Here is a 27,353-nt window from a genome sequence, read left to right as displayed (position 1 = left end):
AAGAACACCCCCCCACCCGCCCCCACCTGTATTTAAACCGCTCCGGGTTCGTTGGAAGACAAATAAATGCCATCGCAGACAATATGCTGCTGTCGAAGAAGGAGCAGCAAGTGGGAAGGAGGAGCGGGTTACACGGGCTCCGAAGGAAGAGCTACGAAGGACTATACCGCATCGGTTCCAGGAGCACCGCTGGTGGAGGTATCCTACCTGCAGGCCTTACGTGCGCTGCAAACACAGACATGTGGCAGAAGGACGAGCAGAGGGAAAAACTGCTCCCCCCCAGTTCGCAGGGCAACTGGGAGAAGCGATAGCGGCATGCTCAAAGCCCAAGAGCCGTGACATTAAGGTCCCAGACTAGACTTCTTTGGCTGAAGCACCTTTTTTAAGTCATAGATTGCAAACCTGTTCACCTTACTGAGATCAGAGATCTCAAAATTACAACGCTCAAAGATTTGGTTAAATCAGCTTGGGGCAAAATCCCAGAAAGCTGGGCAAAGTCCATCCGTATTCCTAGATTTTCAGCAAAGCCCAGCTCAAGGGCGCAAGTTGTATTATTGATTAGGTTAGGTCGCGAGAGGAGTGTTTTTCCCCGCCTTACAAACTGGTTTTGACTACAAAAGTCACTACAAAATGTTACAGTGGAGATTACCTGGTGGTAGAGGAACCTGGCTGCAATTCATCATAGTCAGGGAGTTAGGGTCAAAGAAGCCAATTGCCCCAGCACAATGACTAGTGGAAACGCGTCCTCTGCCCTGCTCCAAAAGTCCACTGAAGCCCCAGGAAGCTGCTTTCATTAGCACAAGCGAGCTTCATGTTGATGTGAAAGAGCTAGCAGCAGTTTCCAGAAGAGTTACAAAGTCTTGTGTAAAAATGAAAAATTAAACTCTTCCAGTCATAGATAAAAGGGCTCTGGAGAAAAACCCACCAACTGCTATTTACCTTCTTTTGACCCCAACCCATCCCTGCTAGCACAAAACTTCAACCAGGAAATAAAAAAAAAAAAAAAAAAAAAAAAAAAAAGGAGGAAAGTCAAAAGTCCTTAAAATTGAATACTCTAAGCATTGAAGTAATTTAAATAGATTAAAAATACTGTAAATAATCAGAATTCTGGAGTGTACTGGATGAACAGAAATGTCAAATGGCTGACCCCCCCTGCTCCCCACATGTGCAAATGCAACTCTATCTGTTGTCAGCAAAATCTTCCCAAATACTTTAACAACCACTCCTTTTTCTTAAAAAGCCTTTCTGGATCGAAAACGAAAAAAAGTTCTTCAGTTCGCCTAACAGGCTGTAGAAGTCCCAGTTCAAGGGGTGAAAGGAAGGACAGACTGAAAATTGCCTTTCCCCTCCCATCCAAGTCAAACATTTGAAATGTATTCAAAACAGCTTTTAATTACAGCTTGTATGTTGGTACTGCTGTACGCATCACAAGGCAATGAGAAAGCCTTTTAAGAGTTTCTCTCACTTCTGTGCTTGCTCTACAACTGAACAGTAACATAATGGGCAAAATCCTCAGCTGGCAGAACACCCCAGCTCCCTTGAAGTCAGCAGAGCTGCCCTCGCCAGCCATGTCACCGGACCAAGTATTCCTTCCAGTTGCACCTTCTCCCACAGCACTCCCAGGCCGCGCTTGGGGATGCTCCAGCCAGTGCACCCCACTGAACCGGGCTAGGATTTGAAGGGGAGCTGTGAGAAAAATCTGTGCACCTCCATTTCTCTTTGTTTCAGGAGAACCTTTTCGTTTCATTGTGCTTGGCTCCAAGTCACCAGTTTTATCTTGCATTTCACACTTAAGGAAACCCAGCCAGGCCTGCCAAGTACTGCAAGGTTTTCTGTCAAAACTTGGACAAGCTGAAAAGTTTTACATTCTTTTAACCGTAAACCTTAAAGCAACTCAGACTTTTATTTTACTCGCAGCTCAAGTTTTGAGTGTTTCATGACATTTAGCCAACCTGGCTTGAGTTTTCCGTTTGAGGTTTCATTATGAAATCCTAATTCCAGAATGGTGTAATTAATACTTTTATTAATAGTATCTGTAGTAAAAGGTTATAGGACTTGAGAGAACAGCTCCAAGTGCATTTTGCTGCCCAGCAGACTACATGTAGTCCAAAAAGGAGATCTGTCCTTTAATTCAACTTGCAAAAACTGTGTGCTAACAATGAAGTGAAGGCCTTCGGAGACCCAAACGCAGGGACCATTTCCCCAGCTGGCTTCAGAGTTGCTTGTTATACATATTACACTAGCAGCCCAATAGTAGACACCAAATAACCGTAATAAACGGCAGTTTCTGTTCCCAGAAATTACTTGCTCAGTGCAACACACAACAGTTTTGGTTGGAGGGGCCCTCGGGGGTGACCTCATCCAAGCCCCACTCCAAGCAAGGCTGATTTAGCTCCGGAGAGATCAGGCTGCTCAAGGGAGATGTGCAAATCTCCAAGGATGCAGACCACACAGCCTCTGGACTGAAGGGACCTGCCTCCATGGCAGATTTGAGAATAGCACTTACAGGTCCTGATCTCACCAGCTTTATGTTACTCTGTGCTCCTCAACACACTTCTCTTGGTATTGTAACACAACAGCTGCACCGATATGACAGACCATGACTTTCTTACTACAGATGCCAAATTTGGAAACAGTTCTGGTGTCCATTTCCTGTATTTTCTAGTCTGTCCCAAAATACGATGAGCTTTGGAGCTTGAAGATTAAACACAGCCATTTATAAGCTGTGTCACCTTCCAGGTCCAGGCAGCACAGAAAGTGCAGCAATGCTTTTGAAGGAGGAGTTGCCAACGCTTTACCAGTTGGGGTGAGATTGTGTCAACGCTCTCAATTGGATTTCAGTGGGACTAGTCGTGTGAGGAACTGTTACACATGCTTGTTACGAAGCTCAAATGTTTTCATGAACACAAATGAGCAGTAGTCAGGTTAATAATCAGAACATGCTGACAGATGTTCAACAAATACTTGGCATTGCTGGAGCCAGAACAAGAAAGAATTAAACGTTATCTTGGAACAGCCCGCAGAACAACACAACCCGAAGCAACAAAGCTCTTGTGCCAGGTTAGACAAATACATATGCAGAAAAGCCTGGCTCTCTCCTAGCACAAACCCAAGACGGACCATGCTACAACTTAGCATTATGTGCAGGCCTGAAAATTTTGCAATTCATTGTAGAAAAAGAGATTGCACTTCCAGTGCAAGTAGAGACTACAACAGCTGGGGTGAGGGGCAGGCTGCTTCTGTAACTAAGGGAAGGCAAGGGGGTGTCCACTTCTTTACATTGGAATAAACAAATTTAAGACACCTCCTGACTTTTTCTTATTGAATTCAAGTTCTGTTCAAGTTCAATCCAAGCGCAAGTTCTGAACACATCAATGGGCTCTTACTCCCCTCAAAATGTCATTATTCTGTAAAGAGACAGGATTAGTAAAAATGATAAATTTGGGGGGAACTATGACATGAAGGCATTCTGGTCAGATAAAGCTAAGAACTATTAGTGTCTCATTCAACTGTTAATAGAAAAGCTCAGGGAACACCGTGTGTGAGAAGTTTCATCAGGAGCAGGGAACCGGGTATGGCTGGGCTTGCTGATCTGGGCAGCACTGATGTTCTTACCAATGGATTCTGCAGAGTTTTAGGTAGGTTAGGGGTACCTATGTTGGAAAGCTTCAGACGAATATGTTGTTTGGGGGTTCCTTCTGTGTTCACACTATTCACAAGTGTAAGGGAAACAGTATGATCAAAAGCTTGTAAATGAGCTACAATCTAGGAGGAGCCAAAGATTAGAACAACCTATGTGAAGATTTGCCTCTCTTATTGTGAGAGGATATTTGCAGCACTGTTAGTCCAAACACTTCTGTACTTCCCTCCTCCCCCGGCTCCCTCTCTTTTTTAAGGGGCAACAGACCTGGAGATGTTGAAAATTTATAATCGTATATGAACAAGAAACTGTGTGGTTTGTCCAGGTGATGTCTCAGATCTCTTACCACCCACACAACTGCAACTCCAGTTTATACTGTTCTGATGACTTTCCACAGAAAAACATATTTTTTCATTCCATCGTAAGGCTTTAAACTGCATAAAATCATTTAAAAACTATAAAAATCTGCGAGTGAGGAGTGGGCAAGAAGAGAAGGGCCACGACAGTGGTGCAACAAAGCCCAGGATGACTTTGGACTTGTAACCACTTTGTGTCAATAGCATCATTTTACAAGTTAAATATTTTTCTTAAAGTGCTAATCCAATCTAAACAAGGGTTTGATTCTAAATTAAACAAACTCCACTTTTATTGGTATTAACTAAAATATGCAATGCTAATTTCAGCAGGCATGTACTAACAAGAGCAGCTATGCAGACGGTGCTGTTCTCCAAGGCAAAGAAGGAAGGACATTAATTTAAATTTCCTTTTTTCTGAGTAAAAGGCACTACATTACAAAATCCACAGCTAAGCTTATTAAAAAAAAAACAACAAAACAAAACAAATCCCAAAATTTCCTACACATCGATGCTTTTAAAGAGTCTTTAAAAAAAAAAAAACAACTTTCATTGCATCTCCACTTCTGATTCAATTTGCTGTCAAAGGTCATGAGCTAAAATATACAGTTTACACTAAAAGCAGGAAGCAGGGTAAGTAATTGAATAACATCAGGAAATGGAAGAATACTGCCATTTTCCTAATGGATATAGTACAAGGTTTACTCTCTTCAAATTGAATTCTAGGAGCTCCTGTAGTAAGGGGTTTATTTTTCTTCAGCTTGAATTTTAGCCTACAAGGTTTAAAGAAAAATCCTCATGCAATCAAAAGGAAAAAATACCACAGCAGCTTTATTTTCTAACAAAGATGATCATTTCTGCAGGAAAGAGAAAACCCCCACCAACAGTGTCTTAAACAGAACTGGCATAGCAGGTTGGCTGTTTAATATACATAGGCTAGAAATAATTCTACTAAATCAGATCTCTGAATTATTCATGAAAAACAGATTTTCATGATTTAAATTAGAAAGACTTAAAATTACAAGCCTTGCATTGCTATTGATAGGTAAGGTCTCTTCCCCCCAACACGATGTTACAATCTCATACAGTTCTACTCCAGGAAATGCTTTATGATCACTCTAAAATAGATGCAAGATGCCATGCCACTTATTGCTTCTGGAAACAACACACCCACTGGCACCTACTGTAAACCAGTAATCGCACACCAGCAATAATTATATCAAAATGCATCATTATTATAAAGAAGAAAGTTTGAGGGGGTCGTTTTCAGTATTTATTACATATTAGAGTACAGGTTCATTTAAAACATTGGAAGCACAAGCCTTAATAGAGAAAATAATATCTTTCCATCACCAAAACTACTGTCATTCTTATAGGAAACATCAGACCGCAAATTTTACTTGAAATCTTTCAAAAGCATTTTGTAATGATACACCTTCCGCCCTTCCCCTCTCTGTATTGTTACTAATTTATAAATACAATGCCACTAATAAGCTGAAGGTTTTACATCGCTTCCTGATAGGTGCTCTCCGGTCATTCAACACAGCACTGGTTTTTGACAAACTCCATAGTCAGCTGTAATGGCTACAGTGCTTTGTACCAGAAATTATTAATATTCATTTATTACACAGGTACCAAACCTTTCATCTGAAGATCTCCAAACACTGCACAAATTCTCTGATTAAACCTTTGTGCCTTGATTAGGAATTGGTAGACAAGTTCTTTATGATTAAATGCGATTTACATACAGGATGAACATGGGGAAATGAGGCTGTGACTTGCCAGAGACCACAGAGCGCACATCCACGGCCAGAGGGAGCGGTCCCGATCCTCAGCTCCCACCCTGACACCGCTACCTACTGCTCGCTTGCACGGGGCTTATGTCTCGACGTTGGCTGACCGACCGAGGTCTGAGTACGTGGCAGTTTTATTTAGAGACAGCTAGAGTTTTTTCCAAATTGTAAGAGCATTTTTTGTAAATCCCCAACCTGAGCTGCAGCTAAAATCTTAATGCAACAAGACTTGAATACAGTAAGTGCAGCTCAGGCTGGACGAGAGTCCAGAGCAAAACAAATGGAACAGCTGGGATAACCCACGATCCAAAGGGCTGGTTTCTAGTAACAGCTTTTGTGGGCCAAGGCAAAATCCCTGTTTCTTGAATCCTTTACTTTGGCACAAGAGGTATTGAAATTCAACTCCTTTTACAATTATAAGGACCAGTCCTCAGCACATAACTCTTCTTTATCATCAAGAGAAGACAACTAATATCAAGTCTTCCAAACTGAAAGCAGCATGCCACCCAAATATAGCTTTTATTTGACAACAAAACACTGTCATCAGCATCCTGTCATTTCCTTCTTCAGAACCAAAGCACAGAGCACTTGTCTATTAATTTATTTTCTTAAATATATGAGCTATTTTCCTTCACCTAGCAAGTCCTACTGAACAAGTTCTATAATTAACATCAAAGCAATCTGAAAGCTGCTTGACTTGCTAAAAGCCGGTAAACAGGCAGGAAGCAATAAGGTGTTTTACAAGAGAAGAACATGTGTTAGGGGGAGGGGAGACTATAAAACATTAAACAGATTGATTAGTAATTTTAACACAATTTCCATTTTTATTAACCCTCTGCCTGCTTTGGGCACTTGATTTTTATTTTTATTCCTAAAAGTATGAGATTTTTTTTGTTCAACTAGATCAGAATAAAACCTGTTGAGAAGGAAATGGTGAGTATAGTTGGTAAAAATAAAAAAGAGTACCATGGAAAATTTTCATGCGCCAAATGTTTGCTGCTTCATATGGCTAGGATAAAATCCACCTGCTTTATGATTAAAATATTTTTATTAAAATATTTAGACTGTTACTCAAGGGTAACTCTTTCATTTTTGCTCATATAACCTCACTGTATTTTAATATTGAGCAGAGAAAATTGGTCCAGGGGAAGGTCACGGTAAAAGGACAACTTTGCTTTGTCTGTTTTAGGAGTCATGGCCTTATGCAGTAATGGCCATCCTGCGTTCTTTAACTGGCAATGGAACTGATTCAAAATATCCCTTTGAATTATTCAAGAGTACAGCAAGCTCAGTATAAAAAAAAAGCTATGTCACATTTTTTCTAATAACAAAGGAGGCTTTCCTAGTGCATTATAGTTCATATACTACAAAAAAGATTTAAACATAGGAAATGGGGACTTATATTTAAAAGTTTGTTCCATTTCAGTGGGTTCAGGCACAAACAAAATTTGAAATGTCTTAATTTTATAGAAACGTAACATTCCCACTTGTGAAACCACACAAAGTAGTGAATAACCTCCTCAGGGTTGAGGAAGATTATCAGTAATTTTCCTGAGCTTTATGCACAGATTTTTTTTGCTGAAAATGAAATAAATAGCAGAAAGTTTAGCAATACACACACACATTTCTTTCGGCAACGCCGTGCCACCACAGTGGGAGCGTGTGGCCTCTGGTGACACAGGTGTCCTCTGGGGCTGGCCAGAGCTGCCTCTCCAGAAATCCAGGGAAGGCTCAAAACCTCCACAACAGCACAACAAAGCACTGCAAACTGGGGAAGCAATCGTGCGAGCTCAGTACCTGAATTTTACACTGCTTTAGCTTACCAGGCTGCGGTAACACTGCCACTCGTGCCGCCAGTTACTTTCCACCTCGAATAAATCTCAGCCAAAAAGCAGCTCTTTAGACCTAAGGAAATTACAGCCTCCCTCCTCTTCAGAGTGACTGTAACGAGTCAGCTACAAAAGCAGGAGTACTGCCTCTAGTTTACCACGAGATAGGAAAATATCCTACCTACTTAATTCAAGGAATTACCTCTTTAGCCCTGCCGTCGTGTTCCCCTTGGAAAGGCCAAACTAGGGAGCGCTGGTAAGGGAGCGGTTCCTCCGAGTGTTGTTCACTGACACTCCAGAAGTGTCCCGATGCGTTTCTCGAGCACACGGCCCAGGTCTGTGCCCCTGAATCTGCGCGGTTACGGCACTCAGGAGCTGGACCTAAGGTTACAAAAGCCTAACTAAGAGTCAGAGCGTCACACAGGAGCCTGACACGCTCCTGAGGCTGCTCGCCTGCTCCCACAGCTCTTCCCAAACCGCAGTGCTTGCAGCGAGGTATCGCAGCCCCTCGTGCCCACCTGCCTGCCTGACCGGGCCTGACACGGGAACAGCACCAGCGTGCGGACCCCCGCTCCCCGCCGGGCCCGCGGCCGGGCCCTGCGCCAGAAAGATGCTGCACACCCACGAGCGTGCTGCTGGATGCCACAGCCACATTTAAATACAGCGCTCTTACACCTCCTCCCTGCGTGAATGCAGAGTTTGTGGGGAGAAAAGGATTAAGTAACGTAGCTTCAACACTTCGGTTTTCTCATTAAAAAATTGGGGATGAACCACTGTGCTTCCAGTAATATAGAGGCAAATCTACAGGTCAGAAGTCTTGGCTTAGACTGAAGTTGTATTTGTAGAATTTTGTATTTGTAGAAGACAAAAAATTTATTTTAAAAAATGCTGGAAGATTTTTTTTTAATTCAATATGGTCACTTTATTATACTGTCCTATATCACTTAAGCTAGAGCTTAATTTATCTCCAAGCAGCCTCAGTCAAAATTAATTTTTTGCTTAATTCCTTATTGGTAACATGCTTAGGAACTTTTAAGACAGCAATTGATTGCATCACACATTTAAAATATGGTTCACTTCCCAAAATGGCACCTTTAATAATCATTTAAGTTTTCAATTAAAGTAGGGTGCCAACATTAAAAGAAAAAAGATAATCCTGGGAGACAGTAACTGCTCCGTGCACAGTAAATTTTTTCTACTATTATTCTCAAGATATCTAATTGATTAACATAATTAGGTTAACCCAAAAGCCACTGGTTTTAATCTTTTTTCAGTTTGGAATTTGCGGGGAGTTTGTTACATTGGATGGAGTGGGTGAGTGGCGCACGCAGGGGCACTTTCTCCCAACAGCATTACCTGGTCTGGTGACAGGGTGGTGACATCTCTCTGGCAACTCCGTTTCACAGCTTCATAAACTGGAGCCAAAAGACAAAGTGAGATGCAGCAGGGCAGATCGCAAAGCAGTGGCACGATTTGCATTAGAAATAAAAACATGCCAACATTGCTCATTTTCTTACACACCTGATCACCTGCAACACAACAGCAATGGCATGCAAAAGCAGCGGGGGCAGAGGAACCCTTCTTCTGCCACATCCCAGGTGCAATCTGCTCACACCATCGGCTTCAGAGAAACGTGGGAGATATTAATATCCCACCATTTATTCTTGTTTCTAGATATGACCTAAATTCTTGCACGCTCTGCGTTGTCTGTACAAGCTCTACTGTCTACAAGTAACACTATCATGATAATTACACCGGTCACCATATCAAGTATTAACACCCATGTTTGAGTCCTGGTTAAGAGGCAATCCACACTGTCAAACAGCCGATATTTTAGCCAGAGTGGGCAAACACCAGATTATAACCACGTTTTAAGCTTATATTCTTCTGCGTCTACAAATGGGAACCCTCTGTGCCTACATCGGAGCCTGAAGACACAAGCTGCTGATGTCTGTTAGCTCTCACAGGAGGCTCTGAGCTGGGTGTTCAATGCAGTAGCACAGAGACAGGGCCAAATGTACTGAGTCTAAGATACAGGCATTTTCTGCTTGAGCTTCCAAAACCAATACCTGGATAGTTTTCCTCTTACGTTTGAGCACATATATTCATTCACAGGAGAGCGGCATGGCAAAACCAAGGCCCTTTTCTTCCAATTTCATCAGCCCTGCAAGTGAAGCTCTCCACGGGGAAGCCATTTTGAGTCCATGGGATTTCCCAATATGTATTTTTAACCTATCTAGCAGGGATAACATCCTTAGTAATCAACTTGACTCATGATTACTATTTCAAACACAGGCTCATACCCAGACGAAAAAAGCACACTTTACATGGCAATATATACAGAACAATAACACTGCCAGATGGTGTAATACTGAACAGAATTAATTTCACACATGATGTTTTCAAGGTGTTAAAATATGTCACAGCTTCTGCTAATAAAACATCTTCCTCCTCCCTCCTCCTTTTAAGAAAACGCTATATTCCCACCAGCCCGTATTTTACATTATATGTGTTTTCAATTCTGATAAGGGCAGCTGATTGCTTGCAAACCTAATTACAGTCAAATGAAAGTCTTTCAGAACCATCATTAGCAATTAGGACCTGCTGGATTTGCAGTGTATCATTTAGAGAGGTATAATTCAATAGCTTATTGAAAAATTGCAGGTGAAACTGGTGATTATAAGGGGGGGAAACGCCCGTGACACGTCACTGCAGGCAAATCTTCAGTAAAGTGGCAGCTTCTACGAGCAGCTGATCAATGAATGCAGGTGTTTGCTTCAGCGTGCTCCTCGCCTCGCTCGGAAAATGTTAGCTGCATCCTGTCATCGTGCTTGGTTTTGTGAATGGCTCTGGATTTCACATTATGTGCCTGGTTTTGTGTGTGTTTTCAAGGAATCCAAAGGGCCTATTCAGGAACTTTATTAAACCAGGGGGGGATGTGCAGTGCAGAACAACAGGCACATGAAGCAACACATCATTTTTCAGTCCTTTCTATAGAGAACAACAATCTTTTCTGTGCCCATTGAGCTCAATTATATATTATCAGGGCCCAGAAGTTGTTTGGATGCTTTCGAGCAGCTGGGTGCCTTCACAGATGACGCACTGGATATGGTGACTGCGGGTTAAGTGCAGCTGGAGATTTCTGTGGCCTCTGATCAGAAGCAAACAGCAGTTGAGAATCACAAAACGCTTGTAATTCAAGCACTGTTTGTCACCAGCGGCGGTTTCTGAGAGGGAAACGAGAGGGGCAACTGAATAGCAGCCCAGCTTTTAGACACGCGTTCTCTCACACATACAGAAATTCACATACTGTGCATGTGTACAAAATAAAGCGTGGTTCCCTTTCAAGGATGAAATTACTGACAGGCCAGCACGAAGCACTCACTGTTTTAACAGCATGATGGTAGACTAGATAACACTGAGCTGGACAGCAGCAGGCACAGATGATGTTAATGCACACAACAGGCCCCCTCTTTGGGCATATCCCTCCATACGCACACCCTTGTGTAACATTTACCCCTCCGAAAAACCAGACTGCCCAGCCTGGACCTGCACCCTTCTCCTTCCCCACAGATGTGCTCATCCTTTTCCATCCTACAAAGGCTTCTCAAAGCCCAGATCCACCTGTCTCCCTTTAGCACGAGCATCTTCTACTACATCCACTTACACTGTGATGTAATCTCAAAGCACAGTTACCTGTATATAGCCCTTTCTATACTTTCAGTGCTGTACTCTGATTTTTTCATCATTTCACGGTTCATTTTTCAAATTAAATGTTGTTAATAAGGTGGATTGACAAATAAATCCAAATAAACAATGCCCTTGGATGACACGATACCGACACAGACAAAGTTTCATTAAACCAATGCCCCCTGCAAAGTCCTGTTGCTTGCGACATTTGCTTCAGGCGACTTCAACCTTTTGGCAACACTTGCACGTAATCAAACCATGCCATCTAGGTTGCAACACAAACAGCAAATGTAATTTCAAAGTGGTTGTGCTAGTACTTTGAAATAAAAAAAAAACCAAAACAAAACAACCCAAAACACAACAACAACAACAACCCCAAAACCCACCACCCAAACACCCCCCTCTCTCTCTCTTTACAAACCGAATTGAAAGAAACATTATCGCAATTTCCATTAACGCATGGCAGTATCACTGCTGACCTGATGACTAGCTGGTACTCCTAAGATGTGTGACTTTCACCCACACTCTACAAGTTGGTAGCAATGTCTCCTTTAACTTCAGTCATACAGAGCCAGACCTCCAACAGTGCAAAACTAGCCCAAACACACCCAAGCACGGCTTGCAAGCCCCTCAATTGTCCTGCATGAGCTATGTTCATGGCCCACGTTCCTTCCTGATCTTTAGCAGTTTTATAGTCACTGAAATCCACTGGCTGCCAGTAAAGTAATCCCAAATCACAGCAGCTATGTAAAAGGAGATTCAAGCCTTCATCACTCATTTTGGGTGTATGCATGTTGTATGCAGTATTTCCAAGGTGTCGGACCTCACACTGCACAAACATACACACATTTTTTTCCCTTGCTGCTGCACAGAGCTACAAGTTGGGAGTCAAAGAAATTAAACAGTTCTCCATGGTTGTGTATAATACTTGTAGCTGCTATTGCACTCCCAAAGCCCACCCACAATTTCATTTTCAATTAACAGCTCTTAGAAAAGCAGTAATGAAAGCAGTTGCTAAAGAGCACTCAGATGTCATTGAGAGACTGCAAACCCAAACTGTAAATAGCACATTGTAAATCGCTTGTCACCACAGTCAGCTCTCACTGGAATCACAGTGCCGGTGACAATCAAACCCATCTGCTCAGCTCCCCGACCAATGTCACCACAAACCATACAGCTACACCACCTCCCGCTCCGCTCTCATTACCTGTCATGTATAGGCTTGTCTAAGAGTGTGCAAAAGTCATTCCTGACTGTAAGCGTGATTAAATGCAGATCACACAACGGTTATTTCACCCTCCACACCAGATGTTTGCTGCACTGAAGTACACAAGCATCTCTACACCAGAGGACAAGTGTGCTATAACTAAATCTGCAATACAATTAACAATGTGATGTTTGCAAGCAACCATGACAGAGGACAACTGTGGTCATCCAGATCAGCCATCAAAAGCCTTAGCAGTCTCAAATTTAAGATGTATAAATTCAGGGTGAGACTGACAAGGGGATCGTGGACTTAATTCTGAGAAGGAAAAGCTTCAATACTTCCCTCCTTCCCCTTTAATTGATTCATGTAATGGACTACGAGGTTAAAGCTAATAGTTTATAAAGTTTGTAGTTGATGACTGCCAGAGTCACGGGTGCATCTTTTTTTGCTGTTCTTCCCATTTTTTCCTTTATCCCATTAAAATTTACGTCCTAATTCATCTTTCCATCATGGGTTTTCTTCCCCTTATTCATCATCTACCCCTTATTTATTACCAGTTTATCTACCTCCTTGTGCTCACACGGTATTTGGGATTGGGATTTGATATTCTCCAGGTGTCTTTGGAATCAGCCAGTTAAGGTAGAGCCCAGCAGCCGTTAGCTCTCATATATATGTAAGCCAGCTAACATACTACTTGCCCAGCACACAGATTGCTGCTTTAGGAGCATATGTCAAAGATTATCCTTTTCTGCAAGAAGGCGTACGAATCTCCCAGCATATAAAGAAAACAAGGAAGGAAAGCGTAGAGGTAGCAAAAGTCAGTGCCTTCTGCTCTTTCCAAATCACACACCCACTGAATAAAGAGAAATGGTCTTTCCTTCTCACTATCAAAACACTCTCAACACTCCTGCAATGAAAACTCATTGTTTCCTAGTATGCCCCACTCTGCTCAAACCTTGAGGAATAAAAACTCATTAAAAACTATTTAAAAAATTTCCCCACCCTTTTACTAGTTTAAAAATATTCACTTTAAGATTTCCAAATGATTTTTACAGAAAACACATAAAAACACACCATCACCACTTAACATAAAGGGAATTAAATTTAAAACGCTGGAGAAATATTCTGATGAGTCTTATGTTTGCTTAACGCTAACTAAAATTTCCTTGAGGCATTTAATAAGTACATTTATAAAAGCTCACAAAGCAGAGTTCAAAAGTCTTCTTGCTAGTAAAATATGAGCCTTAATTAACCTACAGTTTCACATTTTCTGGATTTCAATAAACCTGTAGGCATTTCAGCATAGCTGCATAAATACCTGCATGAATACTGCAAGGACTTTCTTTGAAAACTAATTAGCAGTCCTTCCAATAGCTGACTTGAACTAAATCTGTTTGACGAGGGAGCTTCGTACCGTAAATCCTGCATGTGAGAGTTACTTCCAGCAGATAACAGATTTCACAGAAAGGCGTATCAGACAAGACTGTTAACTACTAGTAAAACAACGAACAAGATCTCCAGGTATAAAACATTTCCCAACAGGGACAGACTGCAGCCAAGGTCTTATGCCAGCACAGGAATGCAAGTGACAGCATCAAGATTGCAGCCTGCCATCCAATTATAATATTCACATGTGACAATTCAGGATTCCTCTGGGGACAACAGGGGCAAGATACATTGTTTACATATAAAATACATAGCCCTAATACAGCAAGGACACCATAGATATCCAGAAGCATACTGAACTTGATTGGCTTTGGATGGTTCTACTTCGTCAAGCACAAAACACAGTGGCCCCCGTCCTTGGCTTGTTGTCATCCAAGAAGATTGACAAGCAACTTTACCTCCCATCAAGAGCCCAGGAATTCAGTGGGATGGAGCTGTGTGGGAAAACAAACCCAAGGTGTGCAGCTAAGAGTCACTCTAGGAGGAAGTGTTACATGAACAGAGAAAACCATCCTCGGAACTTACCATTCTCCTCCTTTTTTCGAGGTCTTCACCATTTGTCTTGAAAGAAGACAGAAAATGCTTACCAGAAATACTATATATAAAGTTGTGGGCATGTCTTTTCAAATAAGCTTTATAGTCTTTTCCATGACACCTTTTTCCACGTCTAAGTGACAAAGCCACTTGGATTTGTCAGCACCTAAACTGTTCATGAGACTAAAATGTTCTTATCTAAGGAGCTATGCCCCTACCAAACGTATTAAATTTATATTGAGCAAGATATTTTATTTCCTCTCAGCCTTATCCCTCAGGAATTAAGCAGAGTACTCAGATTTATCAGCTAAAAGGAAAACCATTTTCCATGACATTTGTCAACTCAATACCTTCCAAGCCAGCGTATATTTATTCCTAAAAACATAACCTCACAAATAACCTCCATCAGCAGTGAAGCTGATTCCTTCATAGCTTAAGTACCAGCCAGAAAGGTTTCACCTGACAGTAGGCTGTGCCAGGGGAATCAAATAGTGCAAAAAGTCAGCTTTTACGAAGGCCAGTTCCTACTGCACAAACCAGATACATTTACCTTTTGACATACTAAAAAGGAACAGAGTGAAGATGACCATGTAGGTGAACACCGAAAACAGTCAAGGAAACACAGCAACCTTCGATTTCTACTTATAGCATAAACATTGCATCAACTATCCTGAAGAGTTTCCCCACCTCCCTTTGAAACACAAAGTAAAATTAAATTAGAAGAAATACGTTTAATGAGTGTGGTAGTGCAGAACAGGGCATGTTACAATTTGTCTGCTTTGATGAAGCACTGTATAATCTCTTATTTTATTTATATATACAGTGTAGGCTTAAAAATAATCATGAAAACATATTTTTTTACCAGCTTTTGTAACTCTGAATATCAAAATTGAATACAAGTTGATGTACTTGTCATCCTCAATGTTCCTTATATTTCCCTGAGCTCACAAAATGAGCAGCAGTGAATTCTATTTTCTAAAAGTTTCTCTGCAAAGCAATGTTTGGTTTGCGCTAAGCAAGGATGAAGACTCATTCAATGAATATCAACCATCTCCAGCAAACAAAAATTTTCGTTAAAGAGTCAGTAATATCACTCAAATTTAGGTCAAAGCTGACCTCTTTACTGTTACTTTTGACTTCAGTTTTGCAGACAGTGCCACACAGGCAGATGCTATGCTTAAAATGCCCAGCTCTAATTTAGTCTTTTATATATAACAAACACACAAGGGATATTTATTCATTAAGAAAAGCAAAACACGGCGCTCTCTTCTGTATCCTGCTCGTCAGATGAATCACTCTTGTCATGCTTTCTTCTTTTTTTACAAAACATAACACAACACCGCACAGTCCCAAAGAAGAATCCAAGATTTCCAGCCTCAAGCTTTGCAACCCTGGATGCTACATGCTCACTTTTGTCACACGTGCACCACAGCTACCACAGTAAGGGAACACCAGCATTGGGAAGGCAGGAAGTTCTTGCTTACGGGTAGGTGATGAGTAACCCAAAAGAGCACCCACCAGTACCACTGAAATCCTGCTATCAGCGCCTCGCACCGTAAGCAGTCTTAGAACTTTGTCTTGACGAACAGCTGCCCCTCTTGCAATTACCTCACCTTGCCCTTGATGTTCAGAGGGGGTCTTATGCTTCTGTGTACAAAGTCTAAAGACAAGAAGGCATATTTGCAGTACAAAGTTGGCCTAACAATGTAATACGGAGACCACATCTGTTTGCCCTGACAGTCTCACAGCCAGTCTATGGAAAGCTCTTCCAACCTTTGCACGTTTAGTAATCAACTCGGCTCTAGCATCAATACGCTGCTTGCTTCCCCACTCAGATCTCTTCTAGTACCGGGACACAGTACCAAGTAGCACCCGAGAGCCCAAGAATAAAACAACTATGAAGGGGTTAAAATAAGTGATTCCACAAAATGAGAAATCCACTTCTACATACCACGTGCCAACAGCCAAAGCCCTCCCTCCCCGAAACAGATAACCTGTCTCCCACCTGTCTGAGGCCCTTCGGTATTTTCTTCCTTTTCCCAAGGTGCTGACAAAGATTACGATCATTTTCTCGGTCAGAGCTGTACTGGTGGTGGTGAAGTCTGTTCTTTTTCGGAAGATACGACAGCCCATTGGTAAGTGCTTCCCGTTTCTTCTTGGCTAGAGGATTCTGTCGCTTCTCCACGCGTTCCTGAGGTTTCAGAGCTACATCCTTCTGCAGAGGGAGGGAGCGGGGGAAGGAAGAGAAGAAAAACACAGCGGTTAAGATACGGCTCTGATTTGGTTGACCTCTTTAAGCAGCAATTCTAGGTGACGAGCAAATTATTCTCAAGGCAATGCTACAGTCACCTGAAAAGGAAAAAACAGTCTTCACTGATGTCCACTTAATCAAAAGATAGGCAAATGCAAAATAAAATCTGTAAGATGAAGTGAGTGCACGGAAGCAGACACATACTCCTTTAGATTTCATACCATCAACCTCATAATTCTCAAAAACTTCTCATGTATCAAGAGAGCATGCATTTAGAAGACAGCATATGTTTATGATGTTTAAATTAACAATCGTCTTTGATTTAAACAAGGCTTGGCTTTTCACATATATTTTTATTATTTCTTATATTTGACAAGCCAAGGCAAGAGCTGACCTAAATCCAATTATAGCCAATAAATCTCAATTGACTTCAGTGGACATTTCCCTCAAGCCTGACCTAAGCAGAAGATTTCCAATTCTTGGGGCAGGGAAAAAGCGCAAAAAAACCCCCTTGTATTTGAAAACCTTGTTACTGACCCTTCTTTAAACCCCAGAATCAATGGCTGTCTACAAAAAACCACTCAAGTCTTACAACATAAACGCGAGTTTGGTCACTTAGCCTATAGCTAAGCTATTTTCTTACTGATAACCTGCAACACATAGAATTTGTATTTTTGTTTCAACTAAAAGTTACTTGAAAAAAAAATTTCCAGTAACAGAATTAAAGGCAGAGGAAGAGGAGGCTGGAGGGTCATTAGGAGAGAAGAATTAGAAGCTATGGAAAGGTGTAAATTACAATGCATACTGTGCATCTAATAAATATAATTTCATAAGTCACATCTACTCCAAGAACTCCATATGTAAGAGTAGAGTATTTCCATATAAGGGGCATATTAGCTAAACAGAGTAATACTTTAAGCATACTCTACTAACACACCTGGGTGCTTTAACCAGAAGCTCTCCATGCCCTACCATGAAGTACTATGTGATCTTGTAAGCGCTCATGCTTCTGTTTATTGTCACTTAACATTGTAACCAACAGCAGGAAAGAAATTGTGCTATTGGTCCCTGTGCCACATAAAGATTCAGGTTCAGGAGATCATAATTCAAATTATTCCACCCTTTAATGCAAAAAAAAAGCCAAAAAACCCAAACATGCCTAAAGGCAAAAATCAGTTTGGCTTTAATTAAAGAATGCTCCCTAAATGCCTATCTAGAACACAAGAGCTTCACAAAATTCATAACTAAAACCAATGAGAAGATTAATTAAACTGAAGACAGTCGACGTTCAAATTTGATACTTGGTAAAAAGAATAATTTTACAAGCATTAAAGAAGGGAGTACAGAACAGAAACTATAAGACACTTTTTCTACCTTTTCTTCACCTAAGACACCATGGGAAATACCCTAAGCTTTTCTTCACACAGTGTTATTCATATAAGAAAAGTTAGGAGCCTTATCCAAGCTGATGAAAAAAAATCTTTAGCATTCTTAGCTATAAAGCAGGATCAGTATTTTAAGAATGTCATGCCTTTCTTCTCTGGTTCCTCCAGCTACTAAAAAAGAAGTCAGTAGTAGCACTGATCCTTATAATACGCTTTGAGATCTACTTGTGAAAAGCACTGTACACAAGGTGAGAGATCCTACAGAGCAAGCCCAAGGAAATCCAAAGCAAGAAGAATCAGTTTTCTGAGCACACCTTCTGTCTCCTTTCCCAGGAAGGTTTCAGATTTAGATACACGCCATAAATGCACGAAGGCAAATTCTCAGGTGTCATATACTGCAGTAACGATTTCACCAATGCTCAACATCAATAGCTTCATAAAAGGAGCAACTACAAATACACATTGACCTCCTAGATAACAAATGCAGAGCACCTTGCACAGCCATTCCCACACTCAGCCCTATTCTGCTACACCTGGCGAAATAAACCAGAAAACTAACGCTGCAATTCCCACAGAGCAACTTCAACACAGGAAAAAAGCACCAGAATTACAACTTGTTCTATGCACTCTATTGAAACAAAGAGATATTTTATCATAGAACAGATCTGTGCCTTAAGATAACTATCATCACACTGTTAATGATAATTTTTTTTTCAGATCACTATAAAAAAATCAAATGCTTTATGAGTAGTACATTATACTAGCACAGGACTTCTGCTAAAACACAGAGCTCTTATTTGTAGATAGAAATGCTATTAAGAGGATTCACTCAAAATGTGAAAGGTTGAATGAAGGAGTGAAGAAAGGGAAACTTTCTCGGGAGAAAAAAAAAAAATCTCTTAGTGACTAAATAGCTTTTGTGGGAATGTTTTTTTCCCCCTAGCTATGAGTGATCTAAATGAAACAGTGGCAGGCTTCCAGAACCTTATAAAATGTCTAATGGGGCTAGCACTGCCATCAAGAAATTACTAGTGCCCATTAGTTTTAAAGAGGGTGTAAGATGGGTCAAAGTCAAATTTTGCAGATCACTACGGGCATGGCATATCTGGGATAACCTCCTCCATAAGAAGCCCATGTTCTAGCCAACTGCATAAAATTTCATGAATTGTCAGATACACCTGAAGAAAGTTTAGCTCATGGCAGAATTGGGATGAAAGAATCTGCATATATAACTATGGCAGAGATGAGTGACACCAAATTCACAAAGCCTTCTGCAAACTCAATGAAAATGTACCTTCCAAGAAAAAAAGGAACAATTTGCAGAAATCTCAAAAAATAAGGTGCCTCTTCTGGTCACAACCAAAGGCAGGAAAGGGAGCTCCATATGTACATAGCTTGCCATTCTGCAAATTGTGAAAGCGGGCCTTAAATCCAGTTTGGTGGGTGGGCTTACTATGAAACGTACACATAAAGATCAGTGTTTAGACAGCCACATTCCTCTAGAACAGCCATCTGCTTTTCACCAGCTGACATCGCTGCAGAGAAAATTACAGAGTGCTGTGGGTCAGAGCCTTGTATTATTGAATTGTACGGTAGAACCTCTCATTGCTTTCAACAGACACACGATTTGGCCTTAAAATATATATGTATATAGAAATATATATTAAATTCTTCATCTGCAGACTGGGCTGCAACAGGACATGTTAAAAGAATAAGAGCTTAGACACAGGTGGACAGGATGCATTAAAACTAGCTTGACTAGAGATGACACAGAGTGTTGATCCTCATGTTTGAGGGTGCAACCTGCCCAGGATTGTTTCGAACACACCGTCAGTACATCAGCACGCACGAGGCTGTGGAGGATGTGCATGGATTCTGCCCTCTTGGAAGCTGGCAGGTTCAGCAGAGGCGGCGCTTGGCTGGGAACCATGGCCCTGCATAAATCACTTCCCCACTTTCTGCCCTTTCTCCCTCATCCAATTTTTATCTTTCTGTTATTTAGATAGGACAATAGCTGTACCATGCCGCGTGCTAGTACATTAGCCAGCACAATCTTAATTACAGACTTCAGGCATCATCATGATTAGAGTAATAAGCTGTAATTACTCTAAGGTGACAGGACTGCACAGACCTTATCTACATAGATAAGGAGATGTAGTAATATTTCATGTCGAGACGTATTTTTCAGCAGCTACCCATGGAGTCAATTCAAACTAAGTAGCAGACCCTGTGAACAAGACATTCAGACTTTAATGGAGGTTTTTCTCCTCTCCTGCCAGCATACAAGCCCACACATTATTAAATAAATCCTACAAACATATTAGGCATGGTTTAAAACCATCTTATTCAGAGATATCTTTCATCAGTAAAGTGCCTTAAGTGTATCAGGAAGGTGACTTAAATGTATAAATATGTAATTACATGCAATTCAATACAGAAATGCATTAATATTTATGAGTGTACTGTATAATCTAAAAAAATTTCCATTTGTTTTATTTTTATTGGGCACATTAATCAACCTGATACCACTGTACGTGCCACAGCGGAGAAGAGCCGCCCATGCTGAACAGACTCCTGCTGCGACGTCAGCGAGCAGGAGGGCTGCTGAAGCCTGATGGGGTGGCACTGCAATCATCTCAGCTCCAATTAATATTAACAGTTTCAGTCCAAGCCCTGTATTTGGTGAGGGGAGGAGAAGCAGCCTCCATGGGTACATCAGATAATTTCACGAGGTAGGAGCCTTGAAGGACACACTGCATTCTCATCAAGTGTTAAGCTTTCAGGGAGCTATGCCTGATTTATTTCAGGAGTCCACCTTCTTGCTATGTAAATGAAATCTCATTAATTAGAAATCGGATCCTCAGTGGCAGCCAAGCAGTGCTTCACGCTGCTTTGCGGGGTACACACCTCACCCCCATGAATCTCACCAGAGAGCCAGTCCATTGCTGCTGCCCTTTCCTTCCTGCCCTTGCCCTCCAGCCACCTTCCAACGATGACTTAAAAACTACATATAAACAACAGGAACTCTGTTCCACCCCTTATTACAGGATTTGTCTATGGGAACCCTTGATGAAAAGCACCACTGTAAATGCACTGGGTAGGGAACGCACTGCAGGCACTTATCTGGATGAAAATTTCAGGTGCTGCTCAGGGATTTCAAGCCTCTATCTTGCCAAATCATCCTTGCGGCTTATCGTTGTGATTCCAGTGTTGCAAGAACTTACTGTCTGAATTCGCACTGAACATGACCCCAGTAAAGTGCAACTTTTAAAAACTGATTATTAGAAACAAAAGTAGATTACAGTACAGGGCTAGTAAAACCAAATAACAACTGCATCAGTGTACAATTATATTCCAATTATTTGCTCCTCAGGTTCTTGCTAAAGTCCACAACAGCTTTATAACCGAGCCCCACAATTTATCCTTCACTCCAACAATAAAATTAAGTATAAAGAAATAAGACACTTTTAAAAACCCAGAATTATTAAACAGTCATGAAATGTCAATGTAATGCTCGACTTAAAACACAAAGAGAAAAGCAAGCTTGAATTTACCAGTTTGCCCCTGTCCACTATTCAGACACCCAAGCATCCTTGTCAAATAGAATTGTAAGGAAGGTACTTCTGGAGCCTTTTGTCTATTTTCAGAGTACAAGCAATTCACATTTGGTCAAGAACACAACTGCAGAAGGAAGAAGCTAATTAAGGAAAAAAAATCATACATTTTCACTACCTACAAAAGTTGATTTGAAATTCTTTGCAAGGTATGGACACATCCATAAGACAGACTCAGCACCTCAACACTGGCTGTCAGCTGTAGAAGTGCTTCATTTGCCAGGGACGTTACGTGGGGAGAAGCAAGAAGCAGCCAAAGGGCTTCCTATGAGAAAATGCACAAATAGAAACACTGACAGAAACACCACCTTCATATTTGCTGAGAAAATTTGTTACAAAAGTTTAGGCTGCAAGAAATTAAGATGCCTAGAGAGTGCAGCTGACAGAAATACTGCAGCTTCGTTAGCATCACGCAGTGGGTATCGTTAGCTGGGAATCCAGTAGAGCAACACGCACAAACAGCTGCACAAACTGAACCAAAACCCCTTCAGAATCAGGAAACTGTGCCAGTCTGAGGGTACCAAATTTGCCATCGCGTCTTGACAGTCTTCATTGACTCATACTGTGTCTTCTGTTTACATTTGGGAAGAATTTTTATAGCTGATGGATGAAAACGCCCTAAGGCTTCAATACCTCTCGCGCGCATTTCGTAATTCATTATTTTGGTTCTGGCAGTAACAAGAACATGTAACAATGCACTGACAAGTCCCTGCAATCTTTCAAAATCAGAAAATAAAATGAGAAGTTCATAATAGTCATTCATTTCCCTCCGCATAAGATAGTTAAATGCACTGTGTATTCTTCTGAATGCATAGTTAGTTCCTCAGAAGCATTTATCTAGAGGAAAAAATGGCAAACACTCTTAAAACACCACCAGGGAGAAAGGAAGGCAGGTGTAAAGTGCAATGCAAGAGCAAAAAGGATTCTCAAAGTGTAGAAATTATGGTATTTTAGGACACAAGGGACTGGTGAAGCGAGCCATGATGTCAACTATAGCGGGTGCAGTAGCCCATCCACTAATCCCAGCAATTTCTTCAAGTCGCAAGACCTCTGCAGAAAGGTTTAATCTTGTTTGCTTTGTTTTCATAAAATTACAATCCATTGCCTCCTGCATCTCTCCGGAATCTGAAAACAAAGTAGTTCAGTGTTGTGCAAAAAAGGTTGTGCAACAGGCTGAAGATGAAATGCTGTACCAGGCTGCAGGACGCTATGTGGTGATTACAGATGAAGGCAAAACAATAGAAAAGCAAGTTGCTGTCTGCTTGAGATATGTTTTATAAAAGCGCTTCTGCAGCATAGAGATTGCTTTGATTCTCCATCCCAAAATCATTTGTTAACAATATCATTGATAAACAGAAGGTTCCTTTTCAGGTGCTGCTGATTTAAATTACACACAAAAAACTACATTAAAGCAACATTATTGAGGTTACGAAGTCAAGGATTTGGAAGTTATGAAAGGCTGCAACCACCACCTTAATTCAGCCCTCCTGCACATATGCGTCATGATACAATCTTTAATTACATGATCGCATACTCTTATTTCCCTGTGCAGAATGGAAGGTATTCAGCTAATGAGCAGCCACTCAGGGTTTTGTTTTCTCCTCTTTGTCCAACATGCGGACCTAAAACTTGTTTACTTACACTCCATTTGCACCCCCCTCCAAATGCACAATTATTAATTTCCTTACGGGTTTTCTGAATAACTTCTCACTATAGTACGAGATGCTCAACAAATACCAATGACCTGTTTCACAGCTGTTTAGCTAGATGAAGGTATTTCACTATTCCCATTTTATAGGTGGTAACAACAGTCCTGACATGTTCAAGTCAAAAAGGTCTGCTAATTTTAAGTGCCCATTAGGAAGCACCTAAGATTTGATTTTTCAGAGAACTTAGCTCTACAGAGCACTTTATCTAATGAAGCACAGCCTTCATTGATTTCAGCAGCTACTGGGAGTGCTGAGCACTCCTGCAAATCAGGCTTTAGTAAGCACCACATATTACAAGGACACAGATAATGATGCTTTCTAAAATACATAGTGCAATGGCCTCCCTCAGTGCCACATACTAAATAGGAGGTGGAGGCAGAGAAAAATTGGATTCTAATTACATTCAACTCATATCAGCAAGAGGAAACCCTCCTGCAATCCTCTCCCTCACCATGCGCCTTCCAGCTTCAGTAAGAGATAGGAAAGGGGCTCAACAAGAGAAGAGTCCCTGACTCCAGAGTAAGTCAAACCGGTTTGAGTAAATGACTTCAGGATCTTCATGAAATAAAGTAGGCCATTGTGTCATTAACAGCAGCATTACAATTCATAAAAACACAAGGGCCAAATAAAAAACACCACACTTGGAGGAACTTAAAAACATAGTTGCTTGCTACATACGCACATCAGGCAAATGGAAACAAATGTACACATACTACTCCTCATCTCAGCCATGATTATACACTTTAAATTGTGTTCTACCCAGCATAATTTAAAGAATATATGACTGTCAATTCTTCTCTACTTAGATTTTACACTGTTTATTGTTGTAGTGGGATAGCAGTCGCTCTTTTGCACAAGTAAACTGTGACAGAATTCTAACACACTAGACCTAAGGAAGTAATCCAAAAGAAGTATTTTACTCAGCAAAATAAATCAACCAAGAGACCATGCCTTTCTTCAGCATACTGTGTGTTTGGATGCAAACACTATTTCTCAACAATTTACTACACTTGATACTTCAAATGAGCTCTGTGTTGTTCCTTTGTGATTATTCACACACACTACATAATATTGTTTCTGTGCCTTACCTGAATAATTTCTCCCATTTAAGTACGTGTACATGTGTGTCTAAGTCTCACAGCATTCAATGGAATTTTAGCGAAATCCTTAAACTTGTTCTTATCTGTTTTGAGACTGGTGAATATGAGCATACACTCACATTTTTACTTTGACATGATAAAAAGCATGTTTAAGAAGAAATTTTGTTCAAGTATTTGAGTACAAAAGATTAAAACTTACTCCTACAAACTTTGACAACAGCAGAATGTAATCACTCAAGATTTCAACAAAGGCACCCACTTCTACAAAACAGCTGTAGCAACTAGGATGAAAAGCAAAATGGACAGTCTTACACAACATTTTTCATAGTATTCACTAAGCCTACAGATGCTACAGAAAAATAAATGTTTAGCTGAAATCTGACTATAATGCCAGCTGTTGAGGTGAAGAGGCCCTACGAAATCAAACCTGGCAAAAACTGATGTCATACCTGAAGATGAATATCAGAGCAATCTATTGTTATTCATTTATTTCATCTTTTTCAAACATGATGTGGTATTCTCAGCCTTATCCTCCCGTCTCCCTTCTCAATTTTGTCACTCAAATACTATACCATACCATGCTACAGCTGTGGAGAACAGTAATCCAAATTACTGGAATCCGTGCAACCAGAGTTAGGAAAAAACCTACTCTTGGACCTAGTGTCGAGAAAGTGCTGAGCAATGCCAGCTTAGATTACAGAGCCACTGAACTGTGTTTTTTAAGCTGCCCAGTTTTGTAGAAGGCAAAGTACACACAGCTCATTTTGCTCAGACTGATTTAGCCAGAAACCTGTGTACTCCTGCCAAAAGAGATCCTGAAGCTCTCACTCCACCCAGCTTCTGCCGGCCTAGAAGTCCCACTGTGTTTTTTCTAGAGATTTTTCTAGGTCTTACACAAGTTGCTAGCAAAGTCCAAGGTTACCTCTTTCTTGCAGATTTGACTAAATCATCTCCATTACACCTGTGACTCTGCCTTTTTTGAGTATATGCTGTCTGAAATACCACCTGGCCTCTCCCAGCAGGGAATCTGCGTCCTCTGCTGGCATCATCTCAGCCACGTTCTCTCCAACTCCTCCACGCACAGTCTTTCAAACTTTGCAAATCATCTTCAGTAAGTGCCAGTCTTTCATACATCTGCAACCTTTTTTACCTGGTAAAGCACCCAGGGCAGATCTCCCAGCAGACAGGACTGTGCCTGCCCACGCCAGCTGCCCTTCTGGCCCATCACCGCACCGTCAGCGCGAGCTCCGGCAGAATTCAGGGCACGACTCCGAGTGCTTCTAACACAGCAGGCGTGTTACCGGTAACAAAACACTCCATCCCAGACATGCTCTACATAACTTACATCCCTGAGACTGCTCACACAGTATGTAAGCCCTTACAGCCAAGGGAAATCTATTCCCACTGGCCCTGGGTTTATTTCACAGTGCTGGGCCTTAAATAAATGTGCTTGATATACCCTGTGAGCAGCACAGCCACATGCTCACGAAGTGTTTGTTTTCTTTGTTTGAGGAATGAAAAGAAATAGAAAAGGGGTGTGGAAAGAAAAAGAGTCCCTAGGGATGCTCGCTTTAAATCTTCATGTCAACAAAGAGGGCTTCGTTGCTCTCGCACCGCTTGGTTACTAGTATAGATTAGGCAGAGAGAGAGGAGCATCAAGGCAGCTCCTAAAACAAAGGTGAGTTTGTTTTGTTCCCTGTGCTACAACATACTAGTTGCACATTTCCAGTAGTGATCCCACATTTGTATACAGCACTGTTCTTCTGTACAGTAAGCCATGCACACAACACCTCGATCTGATGCAGAAATGCATTCAACTGCGGGCACAGGCGAGGACTGTCTACCTTTCATGCAGATGCCTGCGCCTGAGTTCAAGGGTCAGCTTTGTGTCACAGCAGGGCCAAAAATTTTTCTCCTTAGAAAATGGGATTTTTCATGCTGGAGAGACTCCAACTGAACAGTTATCAAGTACCACCCTGAGTAATATGAAACACAAATAATTTCAGTTTGTCTAAATAATTGAGCAACTCTTTAGTTCTACTGAAACTTCCAGATTTTTTTTTCCTTCACATAGGTTTTTTATTTGCACTTTTTGCCCTGATTTGGAATGGAAATAGTTTTTAAAATTTCAAACTTTCTCCCAAAAATAAAATTTTTGTATGTTTGTGTGGACACATATTTAGCTAACAGTTGCAAGAGCATTCCAGATGCCTTTAGAAGACCTTGAACAGAATAAACAAGACGACAAAAAAAGAAAGATGGCAATTAGAAGAACACAGGTGCGCATTCCACGATAAAGGGAACGTGGCACAAAGAACCTCAATTCGGCAGTTTATCTTGACCAATTAGACTGAGACAAGTTTCGCATGTTTTAGTTGATATAACCAATTATGTCCTATGTTTATGTGCGTGTACAGAGTTTGTATAACCAGTTATATCTTATGTTTATGCGCGTGTCCAGTGTTGATATAACCAATCACGTTTTATGCTTGTGCACGTGTACAGTGACTTTGCAGAATATGTGACTATAAGTATGTGTGTGTTTTAGCAATAAAGGGTCGTCTGTCATCTGCTTTCAAGATTACAGCTGTCCGTCTACTTCAATCTCCTCATGTTTCTATCTGTAGTTATACAAGATCTGCATATACTGACCAAAATACACATGCTTGCTGTCCATCTCAGGACCAAATTACATTGCTTTCTTAGCTTTAAGTAAAGAACATGTCCCCTTTTAACCTCCTTTATTTTATGTCCAAAAGCTTTGGTCCTTTATTTTTGCCCAATGTCCTGCCAACTTTACCG

At 41.1% G+C, this 27,353-nt stretch overlaps 1 protein-coding gene across 1 annotated transcript in view; it reads right to left on the bottom strand.

Annotated features, from left to right (window-relative positions):
* Positions 1-27,353, bottom strand: part of AUTS2 (autism susceptibility candidate 2) — an 802,063-nt gene that overhangs the window by 567,144 nt on the left and 207,566 nt on the right. Inside the window, 1 exon segment of the mRNA XM_010585913.1 lies at positions 16,498-16,707. Coding sequence (XP_010584215.1) covers positions 16,498-16,707 — 210 coding nt within the window.

Source organism: Haliaeetus leucocephalus, unplaced genomic scaffold (genome assembly GCF_000737465.1).
Source record: "Haliaeetus leucocephalus isolate CR32 unplaced genomic scaffold, Haliaeetus_leucocephalus-4.0 Scaffold136, whole genome shotgun sequence".
NCBI classification, from domain to species: Eukaryota; Metazoa; Chordata; class Aves; order Accipitriformes; family Accipitridae; genus Haliaeetus; species Haliaeetus leucocephalus.
This window is presented reverse-complemented; position numbering and strand designations above follow the sequence as displayed.